Genomic DNA, 12,186 nt, shown 5'->3' with positions numbered 1-12,186 from the left:
AAAAGGGGTGTGTAAGAACAAGATAAAAACACTAAATCTGGGGAAGAAGGTACTCAAAACAAGTGAAATTATTTGTCCATGCAGCAAGATAATTTCACTTGACAAAATTTCTTGAATTAAGATTGTTAAATCTGGAAATAAGCATGTCTACAGATGCATTTAGAAGACTTAAAATAAGCAGAAAATGCTGGTTTTAAAATGAGATTACTTCAAATTTTACTTTTTACACCCTCAAAATAAGTGAAATATACAAAATATAAGCAATTACATATTTTGTTTTCTTACTTTTAGCAAATTAAGATGAAGATTAGTATATGTTAAATTTAGAGAAGAAATACTCAGTATTAGTGAAGAATGACTCAGCTCTGTCTTAATCCAAGTTGATATATCTTGAAACAAGGCTTACTTCATGTTAAAACTAAACCTTAAAACCTAAAGCCTGTCTTTATTTCTACAATATGAATCTTAACAGTTTCTACAGAAATCACAACCACAATGGCCTATAAGAGCAGTCCTCATTTAACTCAACATCATCAGCAGTGAGTCAAGGTTGCTGTGCATTCTTACAACCAACCCACCCACCCACCCATCAATCTATAATGGGTGGCGAACAAATGCAACACACTCAGATAAAACTTAGAGCTGTTCTTTATTATGGGGTCAAAAGAGTCTGATCCAGGACTCTGACATAGACAGGAACACAGGACACAGACAGGTTCTCAGGTGGGGAACAGAACTTGGAGAAACACAAAGCAGATCTCCTAATCCTGTAGACAGAAGGAGTTTCCAGAGCAGAGAAGAGGAGGCGTCATCAGAATCAGATGGGTTTAGAACCAGGATAACAGGTACAGAAGAACTGTGGATAGTCAGGCAAGAAGCGAGAGCAATCTGACAAAGAGCAGTTGAGCCAGAGCTGCTGAAATACTGGCCAGATGATTAGGTACACCCGTTAGCAACAGCCGGACCTGATGCTGCTGATGGGGTGAGAGGACGGCAGGTGGAGTCCCAAGTGAAACTGTTTGTATTTGATGAGGTGTGGCAAAGTGAGACTGCAGCAAGTAAACTGTGACACAATCTTTACAATAAAGACATTTGAATACCATTTTTCACAATCCACAAAAGAGAAAAAACACATTCTCGGCCCTCTCAGTTATGTATCACAATTTTCCAAAGCCAAAAAATGCCATGGACTATATAAAGTCAGAGCAATAATAAACTGTTTCTTTCAGATGCTTTTTGTATGACTTGAATCTAGAAAGTTGACTTTGTTACTGAATCTTAAAACAAGATTTATTTGGATGAGACTTGGGGGGAGAGATGTAACATCTTATTTTAACAGTTATTTACCTCATTTTAAGATTTCCTGCCAATTTGAGACAAAAAAGATAAGTTTGTGCTTGGTTTAAGATAAAAGTGTAAAGCTGAACACTTAAAATAAGAAATTAACTCTTAAAACAAGATAAATTACCTTTCATTCATTCATTTATTTTCTGAACCTGCTTTATCCTCACTAGGGTCACGGGGGTCGCTTGGAGCCTATCCCAGCTACATAGGGGCGAAGGCGGGGTACACCCTGGACAAGTCGCCAGTTCATCGCAGGGCTGAACATATAGAGACAAACACTCTCACATTCACACCTATGGGCAATTTAGATTAACCAATTAACTTATCGGACCAAACCAAAGACATGCACTGATAGGTTAGATAAATTACCCAACAGTTCTAAATCTAAGTTTGTTTTTTTATCTTGGTAAGAACCAAATAATTTGCAGCGTAAAGCTGACTAAAATATAGTGGAGGAAAAAAGTAAAACATTTGCAAGTGTTTCAGTGAAATACAAGTACCTAACTTTGTACTTCAGGAAATGTATTTACAGTCTACTCTCGTTATACCGCCAACTTCCGTTCACGGCCAAATTGGCGGTATAGCGAAAATGGCGTTACAACGGGTTGCGTCCATAATATGCATGTCTTTACTATATGATGTCTATGCTGCCTCCGTTAACCCGTTCTAATTGCGTTTCTAAATAAATCTTGATTCTGTTATGTTGTAAGGGATCATTTAAAGTGGGGAAACATTTTAAGCATTATTATACCGTGTCGGGAAATGACACCCCATCATCTTGAGGCTTTGGCTTAATCCCACGTCCTCTTCCCGACATCCTGACCTACTGAGTGTTCTGCGATAAATGAACGGTGGCCGTTCCGTAGACCTACTCGTAGCTTGTCGCGATCAGCGTCTGGCGCGTTTGTTTCAGTGCATTGTTAAAATTTATGTGTAGTCGATGGCAATCACGCTGGCGATATAACGATCGGGAAATCAATGGTATAAGTGTTGTTTGTGCATGGAACTGGGCTGGCGGATGGCGATAGGCGGAAATGGCGGTAGCTAATGGAATAATGCATTGGGGATTTTTGTGCAATGGTTTTGGTCGGCGGTGAGCGAAAATGGCGGTATAACGGCGGGCGGTTTAACGAGAGTAGACTGTAGTTCCTTTCTCCACTGGTTGTAAACACCTCCAAAGCATTTGACCAACCAGCCTGGACCACAGAAGACACGTCCAAATGCCCCTGGTCTCTACTTGTGTCTCCTCTACTCAGTGTCTTCTTACCTGTACATGGAGAGAAGCAGCGGTCTGACCCTCCTGTGTAGGAAGAGGAGGAGGAGGTGGAGGTGTACTACTATTACTACTGCCTCCTCCATAGTGGATGATTGTTGGCTCCACTCCAACTCCTCCAGTGGAAAGGTATGGAATTATATTTGTGCCAGTTTCTTGAGCGAGCAATGATAGATTCTGAGCACACAATTAGAGATTTTGAGCACATACAAATATATTTTGCAAGCACATCAATTATCTTTCAAAAAGAAATTATGCTTGAGCAAACAAAAATCGATATTGTGCTCCATATAATCATCATAATAATAAATACTGACCGAAGTTTGTGTAGAATCAATTCCTCCTCTTCCGATCCGTGTCTGTCTCATCGAGCGCTTTTTTTTCGGGTAAATGTAACTAGCGAGCTAATTGGAGAGTGAACAGCCAATCAGAGTGTACTTTCGCAAGCTCTCCGATTGGTTGGTTTTGTGGCACAATTGTAACGTGTGTGTCAAGTTGAGCGTGCGGACATGACAACCTGAGCGCGCAGGGAGAGGGAGGTTGAGCGAGAGAAGGGGAAAGGGGAAGGTGAGCGAGCGCAACAGTCTGTTTGTGCGCCATGGAAAGAATTTGTGAGAGAACGTTATGAGTAAAACTAACATGCAAACGCATTTATGGAGCACAATATCGATTTTTGTTTGCTCAAGCATAATTTCTTTTTGAAATATAATTGATGTGCTTGCAAAATATATTTTTATGTGCTCAAAATCTCTAATTGTGTGCTCAGAATCTATCATTGCTCGCTCAAGAAACTGGCACAAATATAATTCCATAAAGGGGTCACAGACACTCAGCATATTGAGCACACAGTTTACACAACAGATTACACTGTGAGGAAAATGAGTGAAAGAAAAAGAAGTCAAATTTGTATATATTTTAATATCAAAGACAGTCTAAGGACAGAGTTTAGACTGTTCAAAGTAAAAAATGTTATCCTGAGCACATCTGGGCCAAGCAGTAATGGATAAAAAAAAATTTGCTGTCCAAATGGGTATACTGTTTTAACTAAATAACTTTTATAAGTAACTTATAAAACATATTTTAGTAGGTATTTAAAAGTACTTTGATATTGCGAGAATGATGATTTACTTAAATATATATCTGTGGTAAAAAATGGCAAAATAAGCCTGGTACTGGATAAAAAAAAAGACATCAGTTTTCTTTTACTTACTTGTTCCCGACAAAACTTCACATAAAATACAATGTACTGTATTTATTAATATAAGTAAGTCTGTCCTTGTTGTTAACAGTACCATTACATCCCAGAGCTAGTATCTATTCCTGAAAAAAAAAGCCAGCATTATCATAGATTTTCAACCCTGTTCCTTACAACCCTGTTTTACAATATTTGTTCCATGTTTTCTTTTATTGCCACCAGGTAAGGTACATATGTCAGTGTTATCTAATTTCCCTACGGGGATTAATAAAGTTAATCCTAATCTTTGCAATAACTACCAGGGATGGGACATTGTTCCTACTCACTGATTGTCCAGGAAAACCTATTTCAAATATGTAAACCAATGAATTATAGGAATTGTATAAGCTGATATATGAAATAAGATGTTTTGAAACATTTCTGTTATGATCTACACTTTAAAGTATTATGTCCATTCAACCCTGTTACCGTGTCATGTTTCTTAAAATAATCTTGAATGATTTTCTAAACTCATGAGGGTTTGACCTCTTGACCCTTTAATAGTTTGAATGAATTGATGCATAATGGGTTTACGCAAATATTTGAGAATCAATACTGAAATTGAAAAGTACTGAAAAGTTGGGCAAGCTAAATTCCAAAAGTTGCTTAAATGAATATAATTCAAGTTTTATCTGAAATTAAATGATTATTTAATGTAAATGTGACCTTTACTAAATGGTGAAGGATTTATTAATAGATTTTTCTTTTCATGTACACTACCAGGCAAAAGTTTGGACTCACCTTCTTATTTAAATGACATGAGATGGACCACAGATGGCCAACAAGTGCTCAGCATCATTTGGAACTCCTTCCAGACTTTTGGAAAACATTTCAGGTGATTACCTCATGAAGCTCATCGAGAGAATGCCAAGAGTGCACAAACCAGTAATAAAATCAGAATGTGGCTATTTTGAAGAATCTAAAATATAAAACATGCTTTGAGTTTTGTCACACCTTTTTAAACTACATAATTCCATATGTGTTTATTCATAGTTTTGATGCCTTCAGTGAGACTCTACAATGGAAATAGTCATAAAAATAAAGAAAAAACAGGTGAGTCCAAACTTTTGCCTGGTAGTGTATTTTATCCAGTTCCTGAGTATTCATAACAGGTTGAACTAAGTTTAGTGCACAACAAATAAAACATCTAATAAAAAGTGTACCTTTGATGCTTGAGCTAGACAAATCCAATTATTTCAGGGTTTATTACTTGGTTTTATTAAATGCATGACAAAACTTTATGAAATACTGTGTCGATTTTTCAGTGGTTTTGAGGAATAAATTGTTGTCCAGTTCTGGAATGACCCAAATACCAATTCTCTTCTGCTCAGAAAACTAATAGCATGTTTTGGGAAATCACTTCACTTAATTCATTATGACCTAAAGACCTACTATATCAGTGGTTGTAAACCTTTTTTGAACTAACGCCCCCTCACCTCATGAGCCTCCTGCCGCCATCACATTTGCCACAGAACACAGCCAGTGACTGAGTGAATCACAAAAAGTTGTCAACTAGTGTGTGTAGATACATTTGACTGCATTTAGTGGCTGTTGGACATGTGTCAGCATCTTTTGAATCATTACAGTGTTTTGCTTGACAGATCGTCAAGTATTCTACTGTACATGCACACACATTTTCCTGTATGAACTACTAGTAGGCCCAGTACAAAGTAGAAAAAACATATGCTACTACTACATCCACACCTCAGGGTTAGGTAAGATTAAAGTATATATTGTGTTGTAAAAGGAATGTGACAATTTGGAGACTGATATCATGTATGTATGTATGTATATATATATATATATATATATTTATTTAGCCCCCCACCCCTTCCATTTTTTCTGGATCCGCCACTGATGTTATGATTATAAAATAAAATTCCTTCATTTTTTTCCCCTTTCTCTGATGGGTGTCCTGTTGTTGACTTCAAAAGTGGTAATTACATCAAAAGTCTATTTGCATCCTAGAAGAATCCAATAACAAGTTCCTACCATTTTCATGATTTTTCCATGTTTTTCATGAACCCGGGAGAGGGAATTTGTGCTTATATTTTTCATGAATTCACAGGACTGAGGCCAGACAACAAAGACACCTCTCACCAGTGTCGTCCTAGACCCTGGTTTACCTGGAATCAAAAAGGACAGGGAAAAACAAAGTGGTCTGAGAGAAATGGTCTTTAAAATGCCATCTTTTTTTTTTTCAAAACCACAATGAAAAAGCATCAGGAAATCCTTTAAAGTCTCCACCACCCTGTGAGTGTACAGAGTGACTACTGGGTACAGATCTCATCATGCACTTTACTCAGAATACACACGAGGATAAAGGGAAGACGTGAGCCTTACCTCTCAGAGGTAGCCCCGAATGTCACTCACTGCAACTGTGTCTATAAGAGAACACAGGACAGGAGAAGCAGTTAGAGGTTTAAACCCCTCGCACTGAACCCTTATTATTAACCCCCTGCTCTAATTTAAAAAAAGAAAAAAAACAACTCAATATCTAATAAAGATCTTTATTTCAGATTTTAAATAGATTTACAAACCATAAGAAAAAAAGGAAATATAAACAGGGAAAAAAAACATCAAGTGATCGTCAAAATATCCACATGTGCATATCAAGGTAGAGAGATTGTAAACAGTCCTTTTGAAGCCATAAAGTGAGACTCCCTGGGGTCAGGTTCACTCAGTTGGAAAAGGATTTGTTTGTTGGTGGGTGGGTTTGTTGGTTGTTTTCCTGAGGTGTTTTCTGTAATTAACTGCTGAGACCCCCCTCCCCCCCTCCCATCAGTGATGCCACCACAATCAGCACTCAGAAAACTGTGGACGAGCAGGGAGGAAAAGACGACAAATATAACAGTAGTTCGACAAGAATGATCCCATTCATCCGAAACGTCACAAAAAAAGGTGGGGAGGTAACAGATACCAGTGTTGAAAACTCATTTCTGGTGGTGCGATGTGCCAATTTCACTTCTCTGATGTTTAGGTGTTGTGTTATACTTGGTTGGTACATTTATTTGTTCTTCCAAAACGCTTCAGATTCTTTGCACTTAATACATATAATATAGAAAACATTGCAGCTCACACCACAATTTTTAAAAATAAAAAGATTACATTAAAAACAGGAAAAGAAAAACAATAACAGTTAACCCTCAGCCCATTCACAATGCAAGTTTTAGATAAAGTTGAGTAGAAATCGAGGAGGACCTTTTCCCTGGACACAATCCCAACCCTTATATCAGATCTAAATACACAAACACGTCATAACAGCATGCTAGTGAAGAACGACATTCTCCTGTTCATGCTCGAAGGTCATCGACCCCATCCCCTCATGCCTCGTTCCCTGTTTCAACGCTTCTTGGAGAAATAAAAATGAACAAAAAAAAAAATTCTCACTTATCAGCCAATATTCTCTCTCTCTCTCACACACACACTCTCTCTCTCTCACACACACACACACACAGATACAACGGAAACATTGTTACAGCGTTGTTGACAACTTTATCTCAAATACTGTGGTAAAATGTGTCTTTGTGCAACACAGCGCTCCTGGCAGTTACCGGAGATTCACAAGAAGGGAAACAGACTGAGGGAAGAGAATAAACAACCCTGTCAGTCTGTTTTCATCTGACCATTTTCATTCTTCTGAATCACTCATATGTTACCTGATCTGGAAGGTAACAGGTGTAATCGAGGGTGTTTACATGCACTAAATAGTGTTTTTGCCCTTATTCTGCAAAAGCCAACATGCCTAGGAAGTTGGCTACGTCACAGATGTTCCACCATGTGAACCATCATCTAACTCCCTCCTGAAATGCCTGCTTTTTGATATTTGCTCAAATTAAAAAAAATGTGTTGATACCCTCTTTTGTAATGCTTTAAAGTAGCCAGTCCTCCCTCTGACAAGAAATGTTTAAAGAAGATCCTGACTGTAAACAGGTGGTGTGACACAACCTGCAGAAGAAATGCATATACATCACCAACTAATGCTTGTAAAACTGGAATAATATTTTTACTGAGTCAAAATGAGGATGATTTGGCATTTTCTATTTTTCAAAAGCTTATCACATTAAAACAGTAACAGGTTTAACTGATATTGCTCATTTCAATAAAAAGTGACTGTCATCACAGATTTATTAAAATTGAGACAGATGGCAACATTTCTTGGTGGTTTTGAAAAAGAGGAAATCAGTGAAGTGAACCATATGTTCACTCAATAATATCTACTAACCAGTAAAATAATAAAGATCTGATCGGTAAGACTGTCCCCTAAACGCCACTAGAGTCAGATATTACAGATACTTAACCCAAATGCTAATCTCTGATACACCTACACATATTATACACTAACAAATATAGATTGTTTTGGTTGTTTGAGTACCATTAAGAACTTGTGGTGGAATTCAGAATTCTCCAAGCAGGAAAAACCCAATAATATTAAAAATCCAATGGGAACTGCCATTTACATTATATCTGTTACATTCACAATATTACCATATTTACAATAATAGTGGAAAATCACTGTGCATGTAAACATCCTCAATCATTCAGGTAAATTGAGATGCCATGGCCCAGTTGAGCATTTCAGAGGGGGAAAAAAAAAAGCTGAAACTTCCTGCATGTACAGCGACCACCACCAGAGGGTGCAGTCAGTGCAGGCGAGTGCACACTGGTGTTGAACCCTCCCTCTGCCCTGAAGACTTGTGCTACTGTGGCCTAGAATAACAACCCAACAACAAGTAAAAACAAAAAAAGACGAGATGCAACTGCACATGCCCACTTCTGATCAAAGACACACAGTCGGTCCGAAGCCCTCACATACACACAAACACAAACACACACACACACACACACGTGTAGCAGGAGGTGTTGGCTTGTACAACAGAGTTCGGAGCCGTCTGGTCAGTTTGGCTTGCGGTGTGTGGGCCGCTTGTTAAAAGGCTCTGCTTTTACTGCCACGTTAAAAAGCACTGCATATTCGACGGGTTCAAGCACTGACTGCATAGGTTTTTAAATACAGTACGTTGGATTTCCGTGAGTGGCAGCCTCAGCTCAGCTATAACCATTTCTTAATGCATCCAGGCAACTAGTAGCACGTGCTTTTATGACGATCAAGGCTGTGGCAGTTGGTGTTTTGTGGGATTCAGATCTACAATCTACTCTAGTTCAGCTGTTGGCTCTCACCTTTCTTGCTCACACACTGAACAAATCTGACAGGAGCTGCTATAAATAAGTTGCAACTTGTTCCATCAAGAGGCTAACACAGAATCCCCCACCTGAGGCCGTGTGAGCCTGAACGTCTCCTACTGCCAGGTGGGTTATTCCCCTTTTGTCTGTGACCTGCTGTGTGCATAGTCTGTTCCACGAGTCTTTCCCAATCTGTCAAAGAGGGAGGGGGCTGGTGGTGGTGAAAGTAGTATGGAGGGGGAGGGAGGGTAAGGGCGAGGGAAGGCACGAGGGAGTGAACGGCTTTCTGAAATGAATAACGTCCCTGTTTTGGAGCAGCACAAGCCCTGGGGCTCAAAAGGTCAGAGGTGAAGCAGGGTTTCAGACAACCTGCTACCCAGAGGTCACACACGGCTCAAAGGCGGAAGTGACTCAGCTTCTTTCAAACACAATGAAAACTCCACCATACCCCCATTCTTCTGAAGTAACTTGACTGGAAATGCACTTTGACCTGCTCTGACGTGTGACGTTACATTCCTCTCTGCTGATATTGTGAAGAGAAGGCGCTTTCTCAGCTAAAAGTTGTAAAACAAAGGGTGTCCACACCAAGTGCTATACCTACATTATCTCAAAGTTTTTAAAAGTATTCTAACTACACTGGATCATATGACGTTTCTCAGCGAGGACAGACTAGAGTATCATCTTTCTGAACCCGTCCTTTCTAGTTCATTTTGACCTTTTGAGACAAACAGCTGCATTTTGTGTCACAGATTTATGGATTGCTGTTTGCGCACTTTTTTTTTTTTTTAGATAACCAGCACCACTTTGTATTGAAATAATTTGCGAAACATTCATTATTGTGTGAGATACAGTGGATGGATAAAGTATTTTAGCCTTGAAGCTTTGTGGTTAAAAAGGTAAGAGACATGTCTGTACCCAGTTTATATCCTAAAGGCTGTGATCGGAAATCACTGTGTGGATCCAACATAACTGGAGCTGCTGGAGTAAGAACATTATTGTTGTAGTTCTTGGTGTGGACGGCTCCTTAACAGACCTTTTTTTAAGGAAATTTTTAACCATCAGTGCAGACAAGGAGATGCTGTTGATAAATTTTAAATAAAACAAACTACCGTAAGTTCTCTGGCTGTGTGTGTGTCATGTGTGTAACCTCTACTCAAACAGCAAAGAAAAAATAAAAGAAACACGTAAGAACAAACAAAGACAACTCTGTAGCTTTCTTTTTCTTCGATGCATCAGGATTTTAGCGTGCATTCTGTGACTGCACATGTGACAGAGACTGGACAAGGGGCCTGTGCTAAGTGAGGATGAGGATGATGATGACAGGGGGTGGGTGGGGTTTGTAAAAGGGGCAATGGGTTTAAAGTTCAGTCCGTGGGATAAGGAGGAAGGAGGAGGTGAGAGCATGGAGGAGGAGGGACAGCGGAGAGGGGCAGTAGGAGGAGAGGGGAGTGGTGGTGTCACAGGGAGGCGAGGTCAGGAGTCCTCGGTGCCCGAGTCATCCTCATCATAGCAACAGTCCTCATTGTCATCCTCGTCGTCATCCTCCAGGTCCTCATCGTCATAGTAGTCGTCGTATAACAGGTTGGACCCGTCGTCTGTGGGCGGGACCTGGGTACGGACACAGTACTCATCCAATGTGACCGGGACCTTCACACCGTCCCGCTCTGCATCAGCTTTGGTGGCCAACACCTGCTTCCTGTGAGAATTTAAAAAAAAAAAAAATGTCAAAAGAAGCATCACAAAAGTTTAGTGCTGGCATTCTGTGTACCTGCACCACTGAAAGAACCCATTTAAAGTGTGTACAATGTTGAGTGTGTTTATTCACTGTCTGTACCTGATGATTTCTATGTATTCCCTGTCCTTGCCCTTACTATCCCTCCACTTGCGGTACATGACGGATGCGTCCACGTTGGCCGGGGAAAAGGTGTTTGGCTCATTCAGCAGAGAGATGACGCTGAGCAGGATCGTCCTGAGATGAAGGAGTTGGAGACACACAAGTAAGACCAAAGTCAATCAACAGATTAAAATAGAGTAAAGGTGAAAGCAATACAGGGGAGGCTGAGGAAACGGCTGAGGGAGGAAGGAAGGAAGGAAGGAAGGGGGAGGTAAGATGAGACATGAGACATTGAGAATGGAGGACAAAGAGGTGCATGGAGATGGAAAGAATGAAGGACAGATGGGCATGGAGACAGACAGACAGAGAAAGAGAGAGAGGGGAGGGTGAGTGGAAGAGGTGAGGGTCAAAGTGACAGTGCTGTTAAAACCCCAGATCATCATGAGTTTGTGTAGTCGTCTGTTGAATTCAGGCTGCAGAGACACTCATTAGACATAGTAGTAGTGGCGGACACTGCTTTACATTATTCATGCTTTAAATAAGGTGACTCACCCTGATGGATCAGTACAGCAGCTCTGCAGCTGTGAATATTTCAGTTGTTCTGTGGTAATGTTTACATCATTTATAGGTTTTCTTCATTATGTTGCAGACACTAATGTTAGCATATGCAGAGCAGGACTCTCCAGGATGTTGAAAAAATAAAACTAAACTCAAACTTTAACTGGAAAAGAATATTGAAAAACAATTTTTGTCAACCGATATAAAAATAAACTGTCATAAAAACTACAAAGAACAAGTGAAAATGTAAGCGGCGCTTACCAATACCCCCCACTTTGGCCCTCCTATTCACTGATACACTGCTTAGCCAGGGATTAATTTAGAATTTTAAATTAAAGATAATTGTAAACTAGATTAAACTAAATTACTGTCCTTTTTGGGTACTTCAGTCAAACCAAGACAAACATCATTGTGCCTAAGTCTCAACTTTCAATATAATCGCACTTTGTCTGCTGAATTGAGTGAACAGTGAAATTCACCCATTAAACTGTGCACTGCACCTCTCCTAGTGGTCAAGAAAATGTGTTGAATTTGAAAAGAATAGGAAGGAATAGTCTTTGAGAAAACAGGTGGATAAAAATCTCAGATGGAGGGATGAAATTCCTGGTATTATTACATACAATAGATACTATACTATATAATAATAATAATAATAATAATAATAATACATATAATGTATAAATTGAACTTGAATTGTAAGTAACATCAGACTATTTTTCCATTTTCTCTACAAAACTTTAACAGTTAAACTAATTTACAATT

General features: G+C 39.3%; 1 protein-coding gene across 1 annotated transcript in view; it reads right to left on the bottom strand.

Moving 5' to 3' along the window:
- Positions 1 to 6,347: 6,347 nt before the first annotated feature.
- cdc34a (cell division cycle 34 homolog (S. cerevisiae) a) overlaps positions 6,348 to 12,186 on the bottom strand; it is a 28,013-nt gene continuing 22,174 nt past the window's right edge. Inside the window, exons 4-5 of the mRNA XM_030131899.1 lie at positions 10,867 to 11,001; positions 6,348 to 10,728 (exon numbers count right to left, since the gene is read on the bottom strand). Coding sequence (XP_029987759.1) covers positions 10,506 to 10,728; positions 10,867 to 11,001 — 358 coding nt within the window. The 3' untranslated portion in view covers positions 6,348 to 10,505. The remainder of the gene's footprint in view (positions 10,729 to 10,866; positions 11,002 to 12,186) is intronic.

This window comes from Sphaeramia orbicularis, chromosome 4 (assembly GCF_902148855.1).
Source record: "Sphaeramia orbicularis chromosome 4, fSphaOr1.1, whole genome shotgun sequence".
Lineage (NCBI taxonomy): Eukaryota > Metazoa > Chordata > Actinopteri > Kurtiformes > Apogonidae > Sphaeramia > Sphaeramia orbicularis.
The sequence above is the reverse complement of the archived record's forward strand: the minus strand, read 5'-3'. Positions and strand labels throughout refer to the sequence as shown.